This window comes from Mugil cephalus, chromosome 3 (assembly GCF_022458985.1).
Source record: "Mugil cephalus isolate CIBA_MC_2020 chromosome 3, CIBA_Mcephalus_1.1, whole genome shotgun sequence".
NCBI classification, from domain to species: domain Eukaryota; kingdom Metazoa; phylum Chordata; class Actinopteri; order Mugiliformes; family Mugilidae; genus Mugil; species Mugil cephalus.
In genome coordinates, this window is record NC_061772.1 from 3,462,707 (window position 1) to 3,489,976 (window position 27,270).

The 27,270-nt window shown below is 40.4% G+C and overlaps 1 protein-coding gene across 1 annotated transcript in view; it reads right to left on the reverse strand.

The window, feature by feature from the left end:
- The window catches only part of LOC125005388 (mucin-5AC-like), a 34,280-nt gene extending 12,894 nt beyond the window's left edge, over positions 1–21,386 (reverse strand). The window contains 36 exon segments of the mRNA XM_047580721.1: positions 223–339; positions 715–831; positions 1,207–1,323; positions 1,699–1,815; positions 2,192–2,308; positions 2,683–2,799; positions 3,158–8,471; positions 8,559–8,768; positions 8,862–8,905; positions 9,046–9,196; positions 9,337–9,465; positions 9,886–10,042; positions 10,368–10,607; positions 10,706–10,885; positions 11,452–11,562; positions 11,816–11,954; positions 12,051–12,202; positions 12,337–12,437; positions 13,801–13,853; positions 14,227–14,479; positions 14,831–14,957; positions 15,057–15,151; positions 15,236–15,400; positions 15,877–16,014; positions 16,543–16,612; positions 16,860–16,970; positions 17,477–17,615; positions 17,807–17,924; positions 18,017–18,142; positions 18,687–18,915; positions 19,681–19,793; positions 19,878–19,968; positions 20,323–20,437; positions 20,764–21,025; positions 21,146–21,187; positions 21,302–21,386. Coding sequence (XP_047436677.1) covers positions 223–339; positions 715–831; positions 1,207–1,323; positions 1,699–1,815; positions 2,192–2,308; positions 2,683–2,799; positions 3,158–8,471; positions 8,559–8,768; positions 8,862–8,905; positions 9,046–9,196; positions 9,337–9,465; positions 9,886–10,042; positions 10,368–10,607; positions 10,706–10,885; positions 11,452–11,562; positions 11,816–11,954; positions 12,051–12,202; positions 12,337–12,437; positions 13,801–13,853; positions 14,227–14,479; positions 14,831–14,957; positions 15,057–15,151; positions 15,236–15,400; positions 15,877–16,014; positions 16,543–16,612; positions 16,860–16,970; positions 17,477–17,615; positions 17,807–17,924; positions 18,017–18,142; positions 18,687–18,915; positions 19,681–19,793; positions 19,878–19,968; positions 20,323–20,437; positions 20,764–21,025; positions 21,146–21,187; positions 21,302–21,362 — 9,938 coding nt within the window. The 5' untranslated portion in view covers positions 21,363–21,386.
- Positions 21,387–27,270: the final 5,884 nt, after the last annotated feature.

The following is a 27,270-nucleotide window of genomic DNA, read 5'->3' on the forward strand; positions in this document are numbered from 1 at the left end:
TGCAGTTAATTTCTTCTACAGCTGAGCACTTACGACGACTAGCAGAGATTATTTGCTGAATGGATGCCTCCTCTCCACCATTAGGGCCGGGTGTAGGCGCTCCCACACTGAGCCATTGTGACCAACTACATATCATTTCATGTCCCTCAGGACAAGTGACGGGTGTAGTTGACGGAGTTGTAGCTGTTATTTCAGTTGTGGTGACAGATGTTGTGGTTTTACTTGTAGGGGGCTGAGATGTAGTTGTTGTTCCAGTTGTGGTAGTAGGTGCTGTGGTTGTAGTAGCTGTAGGTGTCTGGGTTGACGTGGTTGTAGTTGTGGTAGAAGGAGATGTAGGTCCTTGACACTCACAGCATTTGATTTGCATCTCATAATCAAAACACTCCTGCTGAGGTCCTTGTTGATTGTTTTTACATAAGAGACCCACATCTTTGTTGCAAATCACATCTTGCCCCAGCTGTGACATGCTAAGAGTTGGGTAAAGGACAGCTCTGCAGTTAATTTCTTCTAAAGCTGAGCACTTACGACGACTAGCAGAGATTATTTGCTGAATGGATGCCTCCTCTCCACCATTAGGGCCGGGTGTAGGCGCTCCCACACTGAGCCATTGTGACCAACTACATATCATTTCATGTCCCTCAGGACAAGTGACAGGTGTAGTTGACGGAACTGTAGTTGTTAATTCAGTTGTGGTAGCAGATGTTGTGATTTTACTTGTAGGTGGCAGAGGTGTAGTTGTTGTTCCAGTTGTGGTAGTAGGTGCTGTGGTTGTAGTAGCTGTAGGTGTCTGGGTTGACGTTGTTGTAGTTGTGGTAGAAGGTGATGTAGGTCCTTGACACTCACAGCATTTGATTTGCATCTCATAATCAAAACACTCCTGCTGAGGTCCTTGTTGATTGTTTTTACATAAGAGACCCACATCTTTGTTGCAAATCACATCTTGTCCTAGCTGTGACATGCTAAGAGTTGGGTAAAGGACAGCTCTGCAGTTAATTTCTTCTACAGCTGAGCACTTACGACGACTAGCAGAGATTATTTGCTGAATGGATGCCTCCTCTCCACCATTAGGGCCGGGTGTAGGCGCTCCCATACTGAGCCATTGTGACCAACTACATATCATTTCATGTCCCTCAGGACAAGTGACGGGTGTAGTTGACGGAGTTGTAGCTGTTATTTCAGTTGTGGTGACAGATGTTGTGGTTTTACTTGTAGGTGGCTGAGATGTAGTTGTTGTTCCAGTTGTGGTAGTAGGTGCTGTGGTTGTAGTAGCTGTAGGTGTCTGGGTTGACCTTGTTGTAGTTGTGGTAGAAGGAGATGTAGGTCCTTGACACTCACAGCATTTGATTTGCATCTCATAATCAAAACACTCCTGCTGAGGTCCTTGTTGATTGTTTTTACATAAGAGACCCACATCTTTGTTGCAAATCACATCTTGCCCTAGCTGTGACATGCTAAGAGTTGGGTAAAGGACAGCTCTGCAGTTAATTTCTTCTACAGCTGAGCACTTACGACGACTAGCAGAGATTATTTGCTGAATGGATGCCTCCTCTCCACCATTAAGGCCGGGTGTAGGCGCTCCCACACTGAGCCATTGTGACCAACTACATATCATTTCATGTCCCTCAGGACAAGTGACGGGTGTAGTTGACGGAGTTGTAGCTGTTATTTCAGTTGTGGTGACAGATGTTGTGGTTTTACTTGTAGGTGGCTGAGATGTAGTTGTTGTTCCAGTTGTGGTAGTAGGTGCTGTGGTTGTAGTAGCTGTAGGTGTCTGGGTTGACGTTGTTGTAGTTGTGGTAGAAGGAGATGTAGGTCCTTGACACTCACAGCATTTGATTTGCATCTCATAATCAAAACACTCCTGCTGAGGTCCTTGTTGATTGTTTTTTACATAAGAGACCCACATCTTTGTTGCAAATCACATCTTGCCCCAGCTGTGACATGCTAAGAGTTGGGTAAAGGACAGCTCTGCAGTTAATTTCTTCTACAGCTGAGCACTTACGACGACTAGCAGAGATTATTTGCTGAATGGATGCCTCCTCTCCACCATTAGGGCCGGGTGTAGGCGCTCCCACACTGAGCCATTGTGACCAACTACATATCATTTCATGTCCCTCAGGACAAGTGACGGGTGTAGTTGACGGAGTTGTAGCTGTTATTTCAGTTGTGGTGACAGATGTTGTGGTTTTACTTGTAGGTGGCTGAGATGTAGTTGTTGTTCCAGTTGTGGTGGTAGGTGCTGTGGTTGTAGTAGCTGTAGGTGTCTGGGTTGTGGTTGTTGTAGTTGTGGTAGAAGGAGATGTAGGTCCTTGGCACTCACAGCATTTGATTTGCATCTCATAATCAAAACACTCCTGCTGAGGTCCTTGTTGATTGTTTTTACATAAGAGACCCAAATCTTTGTTGCAAATCACATCTTGCCCCAGCTGTGACATGCTAAGAGTTGGGTAAAGGACAGCTCTGCAGTTAATTTCTTCTACAGCTGAGCACTTACGACGACTAGCAGAGATTATTTGCTGAATGGATGCCTCCTCTCCACCATTAGGGCCGGGTGTAGGCGCTCCCACACTGAGCCATTGTGACCAACTACATATCATTTCATGTCCCTCAGGACAAGTGACGGTGTAGTTGACGGAGTTGTAGCTGTTATTTCAGTTGTGGTGACAGATGTTGTGGTTTTACTTGTAGGTGGCTGAGATGTAGTTGTTGTTCCAGTTGTGGTAGTAGGTGCTGTGGTTGTAGTAGCTGTAGGTGTCTGGGTTGACGTTGTTGTAGTTGTGGTAGAAGGAGATGTAGGTCCTTGACACTCACAGCATTTGATTTGCATCTCATAATCAAAACACTCCTGCTGAAGTCCTTGTTGATTGTTTTTACATAAGAGACCCACATCTTTGTTGCAAATCACATCTTGTCCTAGCTGTGACATGCTAAGAGTTGGGTAAAGGACAGCTCTGCAGTTAATTTCTTCCACAGCTGAGCACTTACGACGACTAGCAGAGATTATTTGCTGAATGGATGCCTCCTCTCCACCATTAGGGCCGGGTGTAGGCGCTCCCACACTGAGCCATTGTGACCAACTACATATCATTTCATGTCCCTCAGGACAAGTGACGGGTGTAGTTGACGGAGTTGTAGCTGTTATTTCAGTTGTGGTGACAGATGTTGTGGTTTTACTTGTAGGTGGCTGAGATGTAGTTGTTGTTCCAGTTGTGGTAGTAGGTGCTGTGTTGTTAGTAGCTGTAGGTGTCTGGGTTTGTGGTTTGTAGTTGTGGTAGAAGGAGATGTAGGTCCTTGGCACTCACAGCATTTGATTTGCATCTCATAATCAAAACACTCCTGCTGAGGTCCTTGTTGATTGTTTTTACATAAGAGACCCAAATCTTTGTTGCAAATCACATCTTGCCCCAGCTGTGACATGCTAAGAGTTGGGTAAAGGACAGCTCTGCAGTTAATTTCTTCTACAGCTGAGCACTTACGACGACTAGCAGAGATTATTTGCTGAATGGATGCCTCCTCTCCACCATTAGGGCCGGGTGTAGGCGCTCCCACACTGAGCCATTGTGACCAACTACATATCATTTCATGTCCCTCAGGACAAGTGACGGGTGTAGTTGACGGAGTTGTAGCTGTTATTTCAGTTGTGGTGACAGATGTTGTGGTCTTACTTGTAGGTGGCTGAGATGTAGTTGTTGTTCCAGTTGTGGTAGTAGGTGCTGTGGTTGTAGTAGCTGTAGGTGTCTGGGTTGTGGTTGTTGTAGTTGTGGTAGAAGGAGATGTAGGTCCTTGGCACTCACAGCATTTGATTTGCATCTCATAATCAAAACACTCCTGCTGAGGTCCTTGTTGATTGTTTTTACATAAGAGACCCAAATCTTTGTTGCAAATCACATCTTGCCCCAGCTGTGACATGCTAAGAGTTGGGTAAAGGACAGCTCTGCAGTTAATTTCTTCTACAGCTGAGCACTTACGACGACTAGCAGAGATTATTTGCTGAATGGATGCCTCCTCTCCACCATTAGGGCCGGGTGTAGGCGCTCCCACACTGAGCCATTGTGACCAACTACATATCATTTCATGTCCCTCAGGACAAGTGACGGGTGTAGTTGACGGAGTTGTAGCTGTTATTTCAGTTGTGGTGACAGATGTTGTGGTTTTACTTGTAGGTGGCTGAGATGTAGTTGTTGTTCCAGTTGTGGTAGTAGGTGCTGTGGTTGTAGTAGCTGTAGGTGTCTGGGTTGTGGTTGTTGTAGTTGTGGTAGAAGGAGATGTAGGTCCTTGACACTCACAGCATTTTATTTGCATCTCATAATCAAAACACTCCTGCTGAGGTCCTTGTTGATTGTTTTTACATAAGAGACCCACATCTTTGTTGCAAATCACATCTTGCCCCAGCTGTGACATGCTAAGAGTTGGGTAAAGGACAGCTCTGCAGTTAATTTCTTCTACAGCTGAGCACTTACGACGACTAGCAGAGATTATTTGCTGAATGGATGCCTCCTCTCCACCATTAGGGCCGGGTGTAGGTGCTCCCACACTGAGCCATTGTGACCAACTACATATCATTTCATGTCCCTCAGGACAAGTGACAGGTGTAGTTGATGGAACTGTAGTTGTTGATTCAGTTGTGGGAGCAGATGTTGTGCTTTTACTTGTAGGTGGCAGAGGTGTAGTTGTTGTTCCAGTTGTGGTAGTAGGTGCTGTGGTTGTAGTAGCTGTAGGTGTCTGGGTTGACGTTGTTGTAGTTGTGGTAGAAGGTGATGTAGGTCCTTGACACTCACAGCATTTGATTTGCATCTCATAATCAAAACACTCCTGCTGAGGTCCTTGTTGATTGTTTTTACATAAGAGACCCACATCTTTGTTGCAAATCACATCTTGTCCTAGCTGTGACATGCTAAGAGTTGGATAAAGGACAGCTCTGCAGTTAATTTCTTCTACAGCTGAGCACTTACGACGACTAGCAGAGATTATTTGCTGAATGGATGCCTCCTCTCCACCATTAGGGCCGGGTGTAGGCGCTCCCACACTGAGCCATTGTGACCAACTACATATCATTTCATGTCCCTCAGGACAAGTGACAGGTGTAGTTGATGGAACTGTAGTTGTAAATTCAGTTGTTTTACTTGTAGGTGGCTGAGATGTAGTTGTTGTTCCAGTTGTGGTAGTAGGTGCTGTGGTTGTAGTAGCTGTAGGTGTCTGGGTTGACCTTGTTGTAGTTGTGGTAGAAGGAGATGTAGGTCCTTGACACTCACAGCATTTGATTTGAATCTCATAATCAAAACACTCCTGCTGAGGTCCTTGCTGATTGTTTTTACATAAGAGACCCACATCTTTGTTGCAAATCACATCTTGTCCTAGCTGTGACATGCTAAGAGTTGGGTAAAGGACAGCTCTGCAGTTAATTTCTTCTACAGCTGAGCACTTACGACGACTAGCAGAGATTATTTGCTGAATGGATGCCTCCTCTCCACCATTAGGGCCGGGTGTAGGCGCTCCCACACTGAGCCATTGTGACCAACTACATATCATTTCATGTCCCTCAGGACAAGTGACGGGTGAAGTTGACGGAGTTGTAGCTGTTATTTCAGTTGTGGTGACAGATGTTGTGGTTTTACTTGTAGGTAGCAGAGGTGTAGTTGTTGTTCCAGTTGTGGTAGTAGGTGCTGTGGTTGTAGTAGCTGTAGGTGTCTGGGTTGAGGTTGTTGTAGTTGTGGTAGAAGGAGATGTAGGTCCTTGACACTCACAGCATTTGATTTGCATCTCATAATCAAAACATTCCTGCTGAAGTCCTTGTTGATTGTTTTTACATAAGAGACCCACATCTTTGTTGCAAATCACATCTTGCCCTAGCTGTGACATGCTAAGAGTTGGGTAAAGGACAGCTCTGCAGTTAATTTCTTCTACAGCTGAGCACTTACGACGACTAGCAGAGATTATTTGCTGAATGGATGCCTCCTCTCCACCATTAGGGCCGGGTGTAGGCGCTCCCACACTGAGCCATTGTGACCAACTACATATCATTTCATGTCCCTCAGGACAAGTGACGGGTGAAGTTGACGGAGTTGTAGCTGTTATTTCAGTTGTGGTGACAGATGTTGTGGTTTTACTTGTAGGTAGCAGAGGTGTAGTTGTTGTTCCAGTTGTGGTAGTAGGTGCTGTGGTTGTAGTAGCTGTAGGTGTCTGGGTTGAGGTTGTTGTAGTTGTGGTAGAAGGAGATGTAGGTCCTTGACACTCACAGCATTTGATTTGCATCTCATAATCAAAACATTCCTGCTGAAGTCCTTGTTGATTGTTTTTACATAAGAGACCCACATCTTTGTTGCAAATCACATCTTGCCCTAGCTGTGACATGCTAAGAGTTGGGTAAAGGACAGCTCTGCAGTTAATTTCTTCTACAGCTGAGCACTTACGACGACTAGCAGAGATTATTTGCTGAATGGATGCCTCCTCTCCACCATTAGGGCCGGGTGTAGGCGTTCCCATACTGAGCCATTGTGACCAACTACATATCATTTCATGTCCCTCAGGACAAGTGACAGGTGTAGTTGACGGAACTGTAGTTGTTGATTCAGTTGTGGTAGCAGATGTTGTGGTTTTACCTGTAGGTAGCAGAGGTGTAGTTGTTGTTCCAGTTGTGGTAGTAGGTGCTGTGGTTGTAGTAGCTGTAGGTGTCTGGGTTGACGTTGTTGTAGTTGTGGTAGAAGGTGATGTAGGTCCTTGACACTCACAGCATTTGATTTGCATCTCATAGTCAAAACACTCCTGCTGAGGTCCTTGTTGATTGTTTTTACATAAGAGACCCACATCTTTGTTGCAAATCACATCTTGCCCTAGCTGTGACATGCTAAGAGTTGGGTAAAGGACAGCTCTGCAGTTAATTTCTTCTACAGCTGAGCACTTACGACGACTAGCAGAGATTATTTGCTGAATGGATGCCTCCTCTCCACCATTAGGGCCGGGTGTAGGCGCTCCCATACTGAGCCATTGTGACCAACTACATATCATTTCATGTCCCTCAGGACAAGTGACAGGTGTAGTTGACGGAACTGTAGTTGTTAATTCAGTTGTGGTAGCAGATGTTGTGCTTTTACTTGTAGGTAGCAGAGGTGTAGTTGTTGTTCCAGTTGTGGTAGTAGGTGCTGTGGTTTTAGTAGTTCTAGGCTGGGTTGTGGTAGAAGGAGGTGTAGTTGTTGTTTCAGTTGTGGTAGTTATAACTGTCCCAGTTGTAGATGTGGTTGTATGTGACTGAGTTGTCCTGTGTGGTCCTGGTGTTGTTGTCATTGGAACAGGCTTTGTTGTTGTGCTGCATTGCACAGTCCTGCAACACTTCACCTTTATTTCATAATTTAAACAAATGGGTGGATATTGTTGGTTGTTTTTACAGATGAATCCCACTTGAGTATTACATGTTACTGTCTGTCCCAATTGATCTAAAGGTACCCCTGGATAGTGCTCAGCCTGACACTCTACCTCTACTGGATTCTCACAGATATTATATCCTTTCTGGATAATTTCCTTCAAAGTTTCACTGTCTCCACCAAGAGGTCCAACTTCAGGATAGTCTATATTTATCCACTGGGACCAGTCACATACTTCTTCTTGACATGGTGTTCCAGTAATGTGTTCGGTTGTGGTAGTAGGTGCTCTGCCTGTAGTAGTTGTAGGTGTAGGTGTTGTTGTTTCAGTTGTGGTAGTTGTAACTGGCCTGGTAACCAATGAGGTTGTATGTGACTGAGTTGTACTGTGTGGTCCTGGTGTTGTTGTCATTGGAACAGGCTTTGTTGTTGTGCTGCATTGCACAGTCCTGCAACACTTCACCTTTATTTCATAATTTAAACAAATGGGTGGATATTGTTGATTGTTTTTACATATGAATCCCACTTGAGTATTACATGTTACTGTCTGTCCCAATTGATCTAGGGGTACCCCTGGATAGTGCTCAGCCTGACACTCTACCTCTACTGGATTCTCACAGATATTATATCCTTTCTGGATAATCTCCTTCAAAGTTTCACTGTCTCCACCAAGAGGTCCAACTTCAGGATAGTCTATATTTATCCACTGCGACCAGTCACATACTTTTTCTTGACATGGTGTTTCAGCAGTGTGGTCACTTGTAATTGGGGTTGTAGGTTTTGTTGATGGCGCAAGTGTTGTCGGGCATGCATTATAGTCACAACACAGAACTCTGATTTGATAGTTAAAGCACAAGGGTAGTGGGCCTGACTGGTCTTCATTTCGGCATGTCAGCCCCTTTGCCAGATCACATTGCACCACCTGTCCCACTTTATCAATGGAGACGTTTGGGAATTTCACAGCTCTGCATTCAATCTCACTGGGTTTGTCACATATCTGGTGCCCTGCCTCTTTAATCTTTTTGTAGGTTTCATCGTCTCCTCCAGGAGTTCCCATTAGTGGGAAACTAGTGTCATACCATGGCGACCATTCACATGGTTTACATGGTGTAGTTTCTGTGGATAGACATAATACAGGACTTGCTTACGTGGTAAATGCTACATTATACTGATACGGATCCAAAATTAACACCATGCACATACCTGATGTAGTAAAAACCAAGATGGTTGTAGATTGGCTGGTTGTAGTGGTTGCAGTGGTTGTCATTGTGGTTTCCGGACATGAGTATACACTTCTGTCAATGGTACCATTTTTCCCACACACTGCTGTGATGCAGTTACCATGTCCATCTGTGGTGTTATAAATGGTACTGCCGGTGGGATATTTGTTTCCTTGATATGTGCAAGTGCAAGCTGTAAGGAGAGCAGGTGTTTTCTTAAGCTATTAACACTGTAATGTAGAGTTTGTATCTTTACAATCCTCAGTCTCTCTAAATCTTTGCATACCTTGGGCATCGTAATGGCACTGGATGGTCAGTGAACTGCATGTACTTCAACAGAAAAACAATATAAATTTTGTCAATTTTGATTTCTTGGTTTATTTTATGTTGTAGAGCTACACTGTAGACGTAATATACATCCATTAATGTATGTTACCTTAATTTGCACATATAACATATGCATGGCCTACCATGTGCGACAGTTTTCAGTTGTTGGTACTTTGTCCCCATTATTATAGTGTCTTCCTTCTTCACTGTAGCAGCCACACTGTTCATTTGAGACACAGGTCATTGTATCCTCATTAAAGTATGGCTGAGCTGAGGGGCACTTTGGATAGCATCCTAATCAAAAAGAAACAGCTGTTCATACAGTGCATGAAATTATTCAATTCATGTATAGCCCTTTTTTCATGTTCCCTTGCATAGAGCTTCAGAATAAAGGAAATGGAAAAGAAGTAAAATACCGAAACCTTGTTTCATACCTTCCAAGGGTGGTATTTGTGTTGAACAGCTGCCTGATGGGTTCTTGCAGGTTTTCATGCAAGGAGAACCACATGGCATGTAGTGCCACTCACATTCACCAGGTGGATTGTAGTAATCACAGAAAAGAGCTGGAAAAATAATAAAATATACATTTATAGAGAAGCCACCCATACTCATGAGTTTAGACATAAATACATAATATGGCCAAAAACCACCCCATTCAAACACACTGTGTGTAAATGAATCCTACACTACTATTTTGGAGCTGTTCATTAAGTGTTTTAAAGGTTTAAGGGTTGAAGGGAGAACAAAACATATCAGAGACAAGAGATCCTTTATGGAGATTCAGTTTTAAATTTCAGTAGGAACAGAATTTAACAGAACAGAATTACTTGTCATTACTTGTCAAATTGTGACTTTCTGCAATGATTTTACGTTATTTAATGTGAAAGCTAAGTGAGAAGCTAAGAATGCATTCTTTCCGAAAAGAAGACGTTCTTAGAAACTGCCATGAACCATCCTTTATTTGATATAACCCAAATACTCACGGCAGATTTTAGGGGATCTCCAACGTATGCAGATGCCAGCTTGATTACAGGATTCAGCATAAGCGGCCACAGCAGTGCAGAAACACTCACAATCTCCACCAGTGTCACAAGCACAGGAGTCAAATACACATGATTCATAGTATGGAGTGGGATCCACCTACAGAGAAATGTGCATAAAATATATGATTGTTTATCACTTTTTTGTTATTGAAAGATTCATTCTGTTTTTAATTAATTCTCGGGTATCTGACTTTAGTTATGCTGACTGCAAGCATGTCTAAATAAGGATGTTGAAACTGAATAATTTCACATCTGAAGGCTATAAATGCCCCAAAACCTGTCAACATAGTGTTTATATTGATGTTTCTTGTTTAAGTCATTTATCTTCGAGGTTCCATTTTATGAGGAAGTTATAAGGGGAAAAGCTTTGACTTAACATGGTCATTATTATTTCGTGTTGCATGTGGAGGTGGGGAACTTACAGTGGAATGGCAGACGGAGAAGACGTCACTTTGTATGATGCTGCACTGTTTCTGAGACCATGACTGTCTGTATGGGTTGGCGGTGCAAGGGTTAGTTATGTTGTGAGCATCAGGACAGCTTGGTAAATCCTTCCAGCTGTTACCAAATACCAGGGAGTTTACCACCACAGCATGAGATCTCGTAGTGAAGTCATTGTTTGCGCTGCTGTCATAGTTGCCACACAACCCACACACGCGACCCTGAAAGAGTGAACTTTCTGATATCATTTTGTTCAACAAACAAAGTCTGTTAAGTCATAATAAAATAAACACCATAATTCACAGTGTTTTGGGGTTACCTTATATTTTGGACTGAGTCTAATGAACAGGCTGGTCTTCCTGTCCCATATGAGAATGAGTCCATTGTTGGCTTCAACAACTAAATAGATGCCCATAGTGCTGTAACTGAATGGAACAGTTTCTTCACTTCCACTTGAAAGCAGCTGGTAACTTCCCTCTGTTAGAACCAGTTCTGCAGTCTGAACAAAGGAAAAGACAACACGTTGTTCCTTAGAAAATGACTGTAGAACAGTTTTACAGAAATACATTTTCATACATTCTGCTACATGGTTGCGTTACAATATAGTTAAGAAAAAAAAAACTATTCACAGAAACACAAATGAGAAACTTAAATAAAAATAATAATTGTAACTAAACTAATGCATGATCAACAAATGAACAAAGCCAGAACAGCTGGATGTGTGAGATGAAATGAAACATTTTCAAGTCTGTTTCCTCAATAAATATCTACGCTACAATGTAGAGGAAAACATGTGTTATAAGTTTACAAGAAACTACTTGTTTTAATTTTCTCTACATTTTAGAGACATGATTTTTAAAAGTTTAGTTTTATCAATACAAATGGCAAGATAATTGTACTCCTGTACACTCATGTTCCTATATTTGTACAATTCTTAGAGGAGATGAGGAAATGATCATAGTTTTGGCTCTGTCAGTTGTTAAGAAGCTTTATGGAATTATAGGCAAAACTACTTGAAAAGTTGCCATTGGCTCATCACACAGTTGCTTTATAGGGAATATTTACCCCCAAGAAGATCTTGATGGTCTTGGAGCAGGCGGTTCCCGTGGTTCCACAAGGAACATTCTCAGTGATCACTCTGAATGTTCCACTATTCTGAGTAGTGTCACAGTAATCCTGAGAGGGGTAGATGCACACACACATACACAAAAGAAATTAGTGATTAGCCTCCACTTGCCTCTTGAATTGTTGGTTCCTCTGTTTCCATTTTTGTCAGAGAAAATGGAAATCGGTATGCAATTAATTACTTTGAACTAAAAAATTTTTTTAAAAATTGAATTGCATTAAAGTGGCCAGCAAATACGTATTGCTGCTTGGACAGCGTTAACACTAAAGTTACTTCACCATCTGTTTTTGTGTGCATTCATACCTGAGTAAGAACGTATTCACAGCTGCCATCAAAAGTGAAGCGCTTCTGGTCAAAAGTCATGTAGTGTCCAGCACCATAGACAGAGCAGGTTCCATCACACTGGTCGGTGGTGCACTGCCACTTCCTGTCTTTACATGTACTAAGAATACATACACATTAGATTAGATCAGGCTCTTATTAAAAGACGTGGATTTCTAGCTTTTTTTCCATTTAATTTCAACCATGATTCATTTACCAGGTATTACAGTCAACTTTGATGGTCTCTCCAGGCTTATAGGAGACACCATTCTGTAAACAGGGACAGTCCTCTGGCTTGATGCAGCCCCCTTTACCATCAGATACCATTCCAGATGGGCACATACAGCCGGAGACGCACCCTGTAGACATCTAAAGAAAAAGACCACACCTCAGACATGTTTCATTTTTACGTACCACAGGAAACATTTTACTTGGTGCCACTATCATGATTATCCAAAACAGTCTTTCTTTATTTACTTTATACTTGGGAAATTGTGACTTACGCAAGCCATGTCCAACGTGTTGCAACTCTTCTCACACTCAGTACCCTTTGCATCTGGACCATTAGCAGAGCAGTTGAAAAACACCATGGGAGAAGCGCAGGCTGTTGAAAAAAGACAGATCTAAAATGAATTTAATGTATTGCAAAATGAGCCTTAGTCTCTAAAAGTCTCTAAAATCTAACCCTGCGTGCATCGTCAAAACATTCTGAGAAGATCTTGTCAGAGTTAACTGGTCTGCTGCAGGGCATTTTGTGCCAAATACCAACCCCATTGCAGAAAAATACAGGTTCAATTCCAGGAACCAGAGAGAGGAGCAGTCCATAAATGTGTACTTAGCTATTTGTGTGAGGGGTTAGAAGCACTGAACTTCACAACAAAAGATTTGACACGGGCAGGAGGTGATGGGATGGGATTAGCACTTCAGGTGATACACCAGAATGCACAGCTGTGCCGACAAAGGAGGTGGAATGCAGAGTATGTAAGAAGAAAGAACACATCACCAAGGCATGCCATTCCCCAGATGGAACGGAAAAAAGACTGGAAGTTTTTTTGGTGGCCAACACTTGACAAGGACATTGAAATTGAGATGAATCTGTGTGAAATACATAAGCAGCAGCATAGCATACTGGTCATGTCACCTCTGCACGCATGGAAATATGCTACGGGTCCAAGGCAGAGGATACACCAGGATTTTGCAGAACACAGTAAGCAAATATTTCTGGTTCTTATGGGTACATAAGAACTGGCCTAACATAATTCACATGCAGACCATTACAGTAAGCAAAACTATTGAGGTTTTAAGAAATCTCTTTGCATCATACAGATTGCCAAAAGAGGTAGTGATGGATAATCGACCTCAGAGAACACGTTGACAAAGGGGTATTGTGGTGTATAGAAAAAGAGTAAGAGGATACTTGACCATTCAGAGACTGCTGTGCATGGCAAGTGCTGGTTCCGACCAATATTTAGTTACGTGTTATCATCAGAAGAGGGCGCTAATGGATTTTGAGATTTTCTCGGGGTCCAGCAAGAGCACTTCAAGTGGAATAAAGTACCCATCATTGTTCATTATAACTACCAGTTTTTCACCTGATGCGTATTTGGAGAAGTGCATACCCGACATATGGCACTGTTGCACACTGGACAGAGAAGTGTGCTTTCGTGTCATACTTTATATAGCTTGCATACAGGTATGTAAGCTCGAGTATGTTTGACCACACAGAACATGTCTCGATTTCCCAATGAATACTAAGGGTAAATACAACATTGTAACAACACTGCATCAATTACGATCAATCCACGAATGGACCACTTAGACCCCTCTCCGTCATGCCAAAGGTAAAGGAAATAAAATAAAATAAAAATTCACTCAGCATTTAAGACAAATACTTTGAAGAAATAAAGCAGTCTTTATATATAGGCTCTAAGAGTAATTAATAGTTGCGTGTCACGGCTGTAACTTACATGGCTGTTCAACTAACTCTCCAATGCAGTGGAATTTGCCCTCCTTGCAGGTGCTTGAGTGGGAACATGAAAAATACATTAAGATACATACAGTATGGCCTTACAGCGGCCATTAATATATTTGTTATATACATTCGTCATATCTCAAAAAGAACAAATAATCAAAATTTAAAGAACAACTGTGAAAATTCAAAACCTGCCAGCGCTGTCTCCATGTCCCAGTAGGTAAGCAATGTCAGTCATAAACAGTTTAAAAATGCTTTACAACAACCAAAACCAATCTAATTGCATAGTACAGCATTTGAATTTACTTTGGTGTTCAAAACAGCACACATTGGATCTTACATACTGACTTTGGCACATGGAAAAGCAATGTGAACGTGCCAAAGCTTATATAAAATACTGCACAATATATGATTTTCATACCACATCACCCCATCCTTGTTGATGACCTGTCCAGGAGGAACAACTGTGCCTTTGTCATAACAGGGACAAGACTTGGATGGGACACACTTCCCAGAGTCGTCCAGGTAGGTTCCCTCCGCACAGATACAGCCATCAATGGGCGGGAAGGAGATGTGACAGTTAAGGTCTGCGGAGTCGATGCAGCGGCAGGTGCGACTGCTGGTTGTGATGTTGTAGGAGTAGACCATGCTGCTGGGACAGCTAGCATATTTCCCTGAGGGGGTAAAATCACAGAATCAGTGGAAAACTTTGACAATATTGCACTGCAATGGTATTACGATTACTGTTGTTAATGTTGTTTTGCAGAGGAAGGTGCAAGGTCTTAACCTAAAAGATGAAGATGTGCGAAGATGCAAAGCACTTTTCTACATATTGGTACTAAGAGCAATTTACAGCCACTGCGCCACATTTCATGGACAACCTTCCCATCTGTCTGTCGTTATGCACAGTTAGGTTCATATCTAGCGGAACATTGCAGTCGCTTACCAAAACATTACCAAACATCAAGTTATAATATAATAGCTATGCATAAAACTCCTCTGTCTTACTATTTCTCATTACTCACCACAGATGCTGTTCCTCCATCCACTGATCTGGATTCCTGCAACTGCACAGGCATGGACGTAGGAGGAGACTGCTGCACACATGCAATCTTCACTCTTTTCACAATTACAGCTGTCATACATGCAGTTCTGTGAGAAAACAAAGTAATCCGCGTGAGTTCAGATCAGCTGTCAGGGTACTGTCAGGTGCAGTAAATGGAGAGATTTCCAAACTTTATCAGTGATTACCTCTTTATAAGTGTCAGGGCTGATCTCTGAGTGACAGGAGGCAAACACTCCCTGAGGGTCAGTCAGCATGGAACACCAGTGCTGGGCATATTTCTCTGTCATTGACACACAAGGATAGCCATGAGTCATTGTGAAGGACCCACAGCGATAATACAGAAGTCACACCTAGTCACACCTACCATTTTCTAGACTGACACTGCAGGGATTCTCAAAGTTGGTCTTAACATCAGGGCAACCAGCACGTGTCTTCCAGCTGTTGACAAAACCAGCTGCTGTGGCATCAGTAACACCACTGAGCTTAAGGAAGTCATCAGCTTGGTTATTGTTGAAGTTCCCACACAGACCTGTAGACAGACACCATCATATTAATAACAATACCAATCCTTTTACAGTGTTGACAACAATATGGCTTCACTGTGTTTCTATCATGACCTAGATTTAGAGTAGAGATTTAACCACAGAGATTACTTAGCAGTCCAGTCCAAACTATATATGTTTAGTTTGTGTAAAATGAAACACAGTGGCACTGTAGAAGCTATTACAGGTCCCTCAGACCATGTGCCTCTTCAATTCATTTGGCTGTGCTTGCCAAACTGTGTAGCCACTATTAGATATGTAATTTATATACTGCATCTCATAACTTATATCTTACATAACTCATTATATTAGACTTTATATATACACATAACAGATTAAATCTCACGTTTAATCCATATGTCCAGATTGTAATATATTCTATATTTGTATATCCTATTTGCCCTATATTTTGGGCCAATTCTGGGATCTTTCTTTCAGTCAGATATTACTTAAGTGTACGTACCGCAGGTCTCAGACTGGTAATCGCTGGTCACTGTGATATAGACCTGCATGACAGGCTTTAGTTGCACCTCCAACAGAAGGCCAACAGACGTCTCTACCAGCAGATAGAATGAGGATCCTCTGATGGCAGTGATCCCAACTAGAGGTCAAGAAAAATGATGGAGGTGAGCTTGTCAAAAAGTCGTAGGTACATAAAATCAGTTCACCATTAAAGCATGTAAATACTGAAATCTGTTTGCATGCTTCAGTGCCATTCCAGTCAGATAATAAATAAACGTGATCCGTGTGGTTTGTGTGAAAACAGTCTCTAGAGGTTTAATGAAATAAAAGTTAAATATTATTAACAAAAAAGGAATGCATTATTGAGCCTATGCCTTTGTTTCAAAGCAAAGCACAAATTCAGCATCCTCTGTTGATAGATTTCTTATAGAAACCCCCATACTCTCTCTCTCTCTCAAAGCCTTTTTAATGCTTTTAAAAGACTTTTAATGAATTCTTTTCAAATTGATTTGTTATTCCATATACATGGCAGTCCTTGTTGGTAATGTTGAGCTCTAGAGGTGTGATAGCGACCAGGACACTATCCTGTAGTCAGTCTATCCTTGTTCTACATAGTGTGTGTTGAGAGACAGTCAGGGATGCATGATGTACAGTGAAAGCAACTCACCAGCAGAGAAGGGTAACTGAGCATAAATGCCATTCACGTAAACCATACCACTGGGCTGGATCGTGATAACCTTTGTGTAAGAGGAAACATAATATTAATACTGACACCTTTACATGATGTTTTTTTTTATTTATTTATTTTAACCTTTTATGTTTAAGGACATTTACTGTGACCACCTAACTCAATCTGATTGTGATATAGAAAAAAAGTGACTGTCTGAAATGCGAGAAGCACATATTCAACTATCTATAATTTTCTCTATGATGCGATAAATGTTAAGTTAAATGATAATCTGATAATCTGTGTATTATACTCACATTAGCCCCTCCAGACAAACCCAGGGTAACAGACTTGAGGCAGGTTTCACTTTCCGACACTCCACACTGTAAAAGTTCTCCCTGTACCACAAACTTGTTTCCACTGCAGTCCTAAACAGACATTACACAAAGATATTCAACCATTGGTGAACTGAACATGTAGGGAACAATAAGAGAGAGTGTGTATTTGTTAGTTGTAGTATGCTGCACAGTTATGAGCAGCACAGATACAAGTAGTGGTTGAAGTTATTATTAGTGCATAATATTAGGGAATTATCAAATATTTATGCTGTTCTTGTGAAAATGTTCCCTCTGTCATTATTTTGACTCGGGAAATTATTATTATTGTAATTTTATCACACTATGTATTGCATCACTGTACACTTATTAAAAGACCTACGAGGAAATTAAAAAAATAGACCATTTAGTTTTAATATTCAATTTAAGAGAATGAATACATAACAAACTCTATTATTCTTACTATTTTCACTCACACTAACCACAACCTTCAATCTATATTTGAACTTGTTTGAGGTTGAGGTCTTGTGTTGTGTGTTTTTGTGATCCATAGGTTGTGCTGGTGTGGGCTATAACATTGGTGATTATTGTGTTTCTACCTTAGCCAGAATATAGGTGCAGTCCCCATGAAAGGTGTAGGCTTTTTCATCGAAGGTGCTGACGTGAGCTCCTCCCTCCACAGCACAGGTTCCTGGACAGTTCTTTTCTGTACACCTCCAGTGGCCACCCTCACACACGCTGTCAATGCACTCAGTTTAATCTTTGCCAGTGGATTTGACTAAGTAATCCCAAACATCGCTAAAACTGTTATAGTTACAGGCTAAATTAGATACACATCATTGGACCTATTGGGCTTCTGTGCACACACATTTCCTATAATGCAGCGTGTTCTTTTACATCAGGACAAACTGACATGCTGTATGTCATACCATTTTTTGCAGTTGGTTGAGTAGGACTCTCCAGGACTATAGGTCTTGCTGTTGTAGCTGCAGGAGCACTCACTCAGTGGAACACAGCCCTTTCCATTTAAATCATCAAGTACCATGCCTGTAAGCAATCAGAGTAATACTGTAGTGTACTGAAACACATAGTGTGTGTGTGTGTGCAATTGCATGCCTGGAATTGTCATTCTGTTTCACCTGCAGGGCAGAAGCATCCATCGTTACAGTGGTTGTTACAGGTGTGGCTGGCCTCCGGGTTGGAGCAGGTATCAGCACAGGGACTCCCACACTCTTTGTACTCCATTTGGTAGGGACAAGATTTCCCTGTGAATAGATCAATTGTTCCTTACTACTTGACTTGTTTTACTTTTCTGATAACATTCATGCACAAAAACATTTCTATTGTAGCCTGGTTTCAGACCCTGAATGGACTGCCCATTCAAAACAGTATTCAAACTAACCTAAAGTTGCAGAGGGCATGATGATCATGTTTTTAAGAACCAACTCACACACATCACTCATTACTTACTCAGTGTTTAATTAGGGACTAGTTTAGTCCGTGTCAACAAGCACACCCTTGAACAATCTATAGCTATACTTTTGCCACAGTCCAAAACCATCAAGAAGGAGCTTAGAATAAGATTGAGGATTATTAATGAGTATATTCAATGAAAAACAATTCTACACAGTATTTTTCATAAAAATGTAATGGAAATACACAACTTATGTTTATTTGGGGATTGGCTCATGCCAGAGTCATCTGTAGTTCTTCAATATTTGTCATAGACTTGTCTATGTTTGGAATAACTGGACTGGATGGAATCAGTGTTTGAGAATATTTAATTTGCCGTGTCTAAGTAGTACTCACAGCAGAACTCTTTGGTTCTCCAGTTCTTGGGCTTGCCACCAGCATGGACACACTGCCTGGAGAATTCAGACATGGTGTTGCACAGGCAGGAGGGATCTACCGTTTTGCTTTCACTATTGCCACAATGGCAGAGGTCTGACATACAGGCTGAAGTGAAGGAGTCGATGTCCAGCAGACTGTGACAGCTATTGAAGGCTGGACCTGTGAGGATCTGCTGACACAGAGGTTTCTGCAAAGAGACAGATGAACAGTAAAAAACAAGGAACAGACATTTTATTCACTGATAATTATAATTTGTGGCAAATTGTGGAGTTTTTAGAAACTAGTCTGGCTGAGAGCTGGTAATTATTTTCTTGTGTGAGGCTACGGTACAGGTACTTCGGCCTTCAACTGATATGCATGCATGGCACACTAAGATGTGATTTCTGCTCTGTTTTGTCTGGGTTAAAGTTGCATGGTCATTTCAATTGCATCATCACAGGTTTTGTATGAACTCGGCTGCAGCATCTTAATTTAGGATTAACTTAAATCTATGGCAAGTTCGGTTCGATTATGGTTCAATGGTTAATTCATGAAGTGAAGAATATATTCTTAACAACTACAGTGGCTGTGTTAATCAACAACACAAAACCAAGAGTCACATGTACTAGAGATATTGTGAGATGACAGCAAATTTATCATTTCCACCTCAGCTCTTTTCTGATGCAGAGTTAATGTCAAACAATCAATCCAGTCCAGCAACTGGCCCCTAAATTTCTATGCATACTGCCAAGCATGGCACTTTATCCATTTAAAAAATGAAACTATTACAGTTTTAATTAATAACATGCAAAGAAACATAGATCTGGTTTACTCAAAAGCTATGCATAGTAACCTTACATTTGTTGATGTAAAACATGGTATGGTAAACATAATATATTTTATTATCTGATACAATTAATTAATTAATAGGAAAGAATTCAAAGATGCCACTTTGATCCAAGTGAAGCCTCACCAAATTGTCGCAGCTTTCTGTTGGTTTTGTTTTCACGTCATAGTCAGAACAGCTTTCAGTTGGACCATCCATTTTCCAGAAGTTAGCAAAGTCCTCGGGGGACATTTTCACACCTGTTTGAAAGATAGAAAAAAATCATAGTCAGTTCTGTGACCCTGCCTGAATTGACTGACTGTTTGAAGTGGGTCATAGTGTACCATGACTGTAGAACTCATTCCGAAGCTGGAGCCCATTAAAGTCTCCACAAAGACCACAGGTTTGGTTCTTGTACTTAGTGTCTAGCTCCACCTGTGGGAACAATAATTAGTCATTTTAAACACTGGATAGAAACTGTGGAAAAGCTTTAGTGTCAGAATATAAAAATGGATGTAGCCACACCAACGTGAAATGTCAATTTGACCATTGCTAAAGTATCTTAAAGTGCATTGACACTTAAGGTCTCTAGGTGTTACCTCCAAAAATCTCTGGCTAAATCTATAGCCAGACATCCACAAACCAGTGTTACAGTGGCTATATCCACCTTTCTCATGCAGTCTATGGAAAGATTTCTCTGTGTGAGTACTTCAGTGTGTAGCCTAATTCTGTGGAAATAGAATAGAACAGAATAGAATAGAATAGTTTTCTGTGTGGCCAGAATCGTACCAGAAAAGAGTCCTCCTCATTCCAGATAGCAAAAAGTCCAAGTTTTGCTTTGATTGTGATGTAAGTGGGAGTTTTCTCAATTTGTACTCCTGCTTGACTATGTGGTAGGACAACTCTGCAAAAAGAAGGAAAAAAGAAATCACAATATATGATATATAATAACATTTTCTAACTTTCTTGTGACTTCATCATAAGGTGGCTCACCATGTTGGAATGTTCCAAAGCAAAAGGTGATAGTAGGTGTCAATATTTTTCAGAAAATTAACATATGTACCTTATGTGCTTAGGTTCTACATGCATACTGTTCTAATAACCGATTTTGGGTCTTCATATGGATGTTAAGAGACATTATGGAATAAGACTGAAATACACCATTCAGTCTGAAGAAATGAATTATGCAGGCAGAGAGAACGGGGTTCAGCGTTTTTAAAGCAAACTCACATTTTCCCATCCACGATCACTGAGCCCTTGGAGAGTTGCACAACTGTGCCCTCCAGCTTCAGAACGATGTTTTTGATGGTAGGATGGCCATCAACCTCCTCTCTTCTCAGTTGGACATTGAAGTCCTCGTAGGTGTTCTTACAGGAGGAAGTGAGGATGTAGTTGCAGGTGGAGTGCAATTGGAAAATACTCCCATCATAGGTCTTGAAGTGGAAGTTCCCCCACGTACTGCAAACCTGGTCATTATGGATGGGACTCACATCTGTAAGGACAAATCAGGATGTGACCACAGTGACCACATTTTACTTTAGCCTTCACCTGAAAAAAATGAATCCTTCCGCTGCATAAATGAATACAAAGTGAAGCTCAACAACAAGCTCACCTGTTATTTTTTTAGGAATTGGATTCACAGCAGACGTTGCCTCTGTTGAAAATGATAAGAGTTATTTGTTAGATAAACAGTAATCACTTCGCAAACTACATTATAACATAATATGGCTGAGCTTTGCTGTAACATGTGGAGAAACAATATACGTACCACTGTGCCAAGCAGCTACGATGGCCAATAGGCTCAGCCATACCGGCCACTTGTTAGCCATATCCATTCGCTTCTCCGTGCTAACTCTCAGAAAGACAGAAAGAAAGTCCAGTCTTTTATACAGGGGGCACGGTCTTGGCAGGTGAAGGAGTGGCATTTCCATACCTTCATGTAGTGATTCATAATTGTGGGTCCTGCCCTGTATTCTATTTGTTTCTGTAATCCCTGCTCATTCCCCTTCACACTCCTGATATAACCTACAAGGGTACAGAGCGTGCAAACAGATGGTCATCTCGCACGTGTGATGAAGGAAATCTAGCATCTAACAACACCAGCAATATTCACACGGAATCCAAGTCAACAGGCACGTGCATCAGATCCAGTGTAGTTTGAACATTTTCATCAACAAACAATGAAGAAAACGAAATTTCTACAACATGAATTCTATTTACAAAGACCAGCTTCTGAGGTTAAATTCAGCATTAAAAGTTCTCTGTGAAGCTCAATATCAAATGAACTGATTAAAATGTACTTAAAGTTCACAGCACAAAACACAGTTTGTCCATATATGTCCACTGAAGTCCACCTCTTCTCTTATTGCCTTCCCTGTTGTTGAGCTTGAGCTAACTGTTGTTGTCCCATTTAATAGTTTCTAAGTAAAGACTGTTTCTCACTATAAGTTAGAATACAAGTATAAATTATTCACTGGAGTAATGCATGTCAGTACGGTGACAGTTGTCATGTACATTTTATTAAACCCCATTCTTGCGGTGGAAGTTTTATTTATTTTAGAAGGAACTTAGAAGAAATGTTTTACATACAATTGTCCACCCTTTTAACCACATGATACCTGATTCATATTAACTAGAAAGTTGGAGACTACCATCTAAAATAGCAATTAAATGATACACTTTACCTATGAGCTCCTGGAACTTTTTTTTTTATAGCACATAGTGCCATTCTATACCCTGGAAATATATTTGATATGATTTGATGCTGTACAGAGGTTCCTATCAGCCAAAGAAAATCTACTGATCTGGATAAAATGTTCAAATTAAGAATCAAACCTGCCTCCTCTAGCACATTCATTTTCACCTTTGATGTACACAGAAGATACAGCTTAATTGCAATGTATGCATATATAATAATTTATAATATATTTATATTATAAATTATTATATATTTCATGAGGAGTGTTTCTGACTAGGCGTGTTTGATTTGTACCTGTGACAATACCCTGAGGCTGAAGCTGGCTCAGAGGCTCAACAGCTTTGTCACTAAATATTCAAGTAGAAACACCTAGAACAACCAAATCTAATTTAGACCTGTGGGAATAATAGACCGCCATTATTACCAATTATGGATTTTATAGTGATATATGAGACGAATAAAGACTTCATCAAATACTTCTGAGTGTTTGTATTTCCTTAATCATATTTTGACTCAACCGATAAAAGCTTAAATCTACCCAAGGTGTGTTCAGATCTATGAGTGATTACCAGTTTTCCCTTTTGTTTTCTTATCACCAGCAGGCATCTTTAACAAAAGAAAGACTTTACAGTGACTCAATGTGAGTAGAAGGCTGAGATTGCTAAAATTTGCCCAAGCTCTTTAAAGGTCCATTAGTATAGTTTTACCGTCCACCCAAATGAGATTACGTGGTGTTGTGACGTGGGTTGTTGAGGTAAGTCTGATGTTTGTTGCACAGTCATGGGTGTGGTCATTCCATCCACACAGCAGCGCTGATCAACAAATTATTTTCACTTGTTCAGTATGAGCCCTGTGTCCCACCAACTGTAGCCAGTTCTATAACCAATACACCTTCTAACAATCTGCATTGCTGCCTCTACTAAAAGACTGTAGAGTCTGCTGCAGTCAGTAATACCTCTTTCGCCAAACGTTTTTTAAATCTTTTTTCATATTCAATATATTGGAACCAAGCTTTTATCTCAGCCTTGGCTTCAGTTCTATACTATTCCCTTCTTCTATAATCAATGTCCACAAATATTCTGTGATCAGTTCACTCACATTTTTACTTGAAAGATATAAAGAGTTGTAAAGGGATCTTGTACATATCCTGCCACTTGGCAAAGAGGTAGTGACAAAAGGAGGTCAACTTCCTGCTAGTTCCAAGAACATTCTCTGCCTAGGTTCTCATAACTCATGTTTCATTTGCAGCTGTGTTTGTGCCAGATAAGGATTGGCATGATCTTGGTAATGATCCAATTTTGTCTTAGATTCAGGTCATATGAGAGTGTACTTGGTGGTGTGGCACATGCCACACTGACCTCCTTTAAGATACCCACTGGGCCCTGATTGCATGCCTATGCATTAGCAGGAAAGGTGAAATTCCAGTTGGTGTGTGTGGAGCTTCACTGTAGAGCTGCAGTTGGCACTTTTTTAGTCAGGAACTCTACCGCAATGGAACTCCGTCAGCTAACTGCAAATGATCAATCTCAGGCCTCTCTCAGATTGCTGGGATGGTAGATGGCCCTATGAAAGATCAGGCGTAGCTGCTGTACCATCCATCAACTGCTGTCAATTGCATTTGCATCTACCTCTCCTGCTGCTGCTAATTCTTTTACCCCTTTCCATTATTGCAGTCAGATACATTAAGCATTACAGATCATTCAACAATCCAGAAATAATACTGATGCACAATGCTAGTCGCAGTGAAATTGTAGATGTTCTGAAATGTAAACTTTTTTATGTATTTGTTACCCCAACTAATCTCAAATGCATCAACGTTTCACTGGCATGTTTTAAGATTGACATGAAGGTCCCAATGTATCTCCCCACTGACAAATGATCGTCTCTGTATCAAAAAGGGTCCCAATCATCAAATTTCTCTTGTAATTTCCAGAAGTACTTACCGACTTAATTGCCAAGTATATCTTTAATAACGTAGTTTCACTCTCCAAATGAACAAAACCCATAATGTGAAACAGTTTCATTCTGCTTTCACTGAAAATTGGACTTAAGGTTTCATGGACTGCTAAAGTGATCCAAACTGTCATTGTCATAGCATTTGCTGCTTCGAGAAAAGAGGAGCTCACCTGGGTTTTTACTAATGTGAAATACTCAATATGTTGAGTACTAATTACTCAACATGTAGGGAGAATCTCTAACTAAACATAATGCTGAATTAGTAGGTGTTTGTGCGGGTTAATGATGGAATTAAGGTTGAAACAAATAATTGAAGGATATGTTTAAAAAAGTAAAATTAATCATGGGAAATTGTAAGTTTTAGCCTATTTTGTTACAAGATTAATGGTGTATGGTGTTTGTGAGTAAAACATGTTTCTAAGACAGCTGTTTTCATCTGTACTATTTGGCAAAATAAAAACCTCCTGTATCAAAGTGATACTAAACACTAGTCCACACATTAATTTGTAATTCTTTATTTTTAGAACGTACCAATATTTCTGTGAAGATTCACCCATTGATCCAAAATGCTGCAGCAACTGTAATGTGAATAACTAAGTAACTAACTTACAGGTTGAAGAAGGAGAAGTAGAAATATTAGATTCTTCTAACAGTTTTATAAGAATCTGCGCAACTTTTTAAAATAAAAAAGAGGGATGGTAAAGGGCAGGATACACAGATATACGTATATGTATAGCTAATCATACATTCTCAGTATATGCTAATTGTTCTTGGGGGAAGCTAACTGGCAAAGGATGGGAAGGAGCTGGAACTTTTACTGACAAACACTAACAGGAATCACAATGTGGCGATTGAATTCAGAATCAGACTATTCACATTAAGTATAGGGTTAACTTGTGGCAAACGATGTGGTGACTGCCAATCTCCCTTGTTTCACTGTTTCATCGAGATATCCATTTAGATATTTATTTTAACCTCATGCTAAGGACCAGGGCGGAGCTGACTTGGAGTTGTGTATCAAATCAAAAAGTTGTGCAATACTGAGATTTTCTGAGTCAACTTGTGATGTGACCACATTGGATAAAATAGTGTTTGGACAGCGTTCACCTCCTTAAACCAACAGTGATAAGTGGGTGGAGAAAACAGTACCAGTGGTTTCCTTGACCATTTTGTAGAAATCTGAACATGATTTTTTTATTATTATTATTATTTTTTTATCAACGTACAATAAAGATTTGATAAGATGAAAATAAAGCTACCACGGTGAACTCAATGTATAAATATGAAATGTTGTGGAAACACCCTTTTATATATCTCTTATCTCTTATGATCAAATTGTTAAGGAATATGACTTGTTTTTAGGCTCAATAATGAGTAAACCGAACTTAACTCTGGCTGCCACACATGTAGACCATACTTACTGTCTTATGACCTTAATTATATATAGAAATATATGTATTGGCTACTGCAAATTAAAACTACAACTATAACACGTCGGCCTCTTGTGATGTGTCATGTCTGACACATTCAAATCTACACACATAGCTTTCATTACAGAATAATAAAACACACATTTGAAATGAGTCTCTACAAAGAGGATTAAACCACACTATTATACCGTTAGCTTAAATATTGGCACTATAAGTGTAATGAATTTTAAAGGGTCTTTCCATACCAGGAATAAATTCCAACGAGGCTGTTTTTGGTGGATACAAATGATTGTTATTAATTATTGTCCTCCTCCATAGACTGTCACATGTCATATTTCTGAAGAATCAAATTGTTTTAAGATGTTTAATCTGTCTGAAGTTGTCATGGTTCTGTGTCTGTCTTTTATTTTGTGATCATGTTTTCAAGTCAATCAAGTTTCTTGATTTCCTGTCGTGTTTCCTGATGTGTCCTTGATTGCTTATTGGTTTGTCCTGGTTTGATTACCCCCATTAGTTTCACTTGTGTCTTGTCATCCCTGAGCATTCTTGTGTATATGTAGCCCTGCCTTCCTTTTGTTGTCTGTCGTGTTGTTTTGTTACCTTCCTGTGTTATGTTCTTGTGTTGCCGGCCTTGTTCCTGTCCTATGTTTTCCATACCATGTATCATGAGTTTAGTTTTTGTCTTTGGATTTTCCTGCCTTCTGCAGTGCCTTTTGTCCCCGTTTATTTTCACGAACATATTAGTGTTCTCAACTTAAAATGGCAATTGATAGGAATGTAGTGAACAAGACCTTAACTTGGAAATGTAAGTTGAAAAAGTGAGGGATTGTGAATTATTTTGATGGATAATGAAATCTAATGAGTTGTTTTAACTCATATCAAGGTGAAATGAGAAATAATCATTGGTTCTAACTTAGCTTTATGAGTTGAAGCAGATGTTTTCTTCAAGTTGAGTTTACTTGCATTTCACTCAAAATTACAGTGTACAAACCATGTCAGAAAAGATCTGAATTGAATTTAAACTGAAATGCTGCATGTTCTTGAATTCCTGTTCATGTTTCCTCCTCTGCCACGTCTGCCTGGAAATTTACAAATAACAAACAAACAAATAATTACATTTAGTCATGGCTACCTTTCAATGTTCTCAACAACTGCTCTCAGCAAAGCACAGTCTCTAACATACCACGATTTAATCTCTTCCACCAAGCTAATCTTTCAGTTACCAGTGATTCCTTTGTTCTGTCAATACCTGATTGATACAGATATGATATCTTGCTATGGCCTCTAAGAATGTCCACACTGGTGGGAGGAATGTGGATTAAGAAGTTATTGAGAGAAAGAGAGAGAGTATATATGAGTATAGATATCAATAGCAAATTAGGCCACATCCCCATTTGGGTGAAAACAAACCACTAGACAGTGTATATTTTGAAAAACAAAAACAAAAAAACCTTACCTTACCTTACCTTATCTTTGGGTAATATATGGCATCTGTCATCAATCATTCCATAATGTTAAATTAATTAATCATGACATACAGCATGAAGCTTTGCCAAAGTTAAAAAAAAAAAAAAAAAAAACGCTTTACAGAGAGTCACATGTGACCACTGAACAAGATGGCTGCCTAAAAATTACTCTCCTGAGAAATCACCT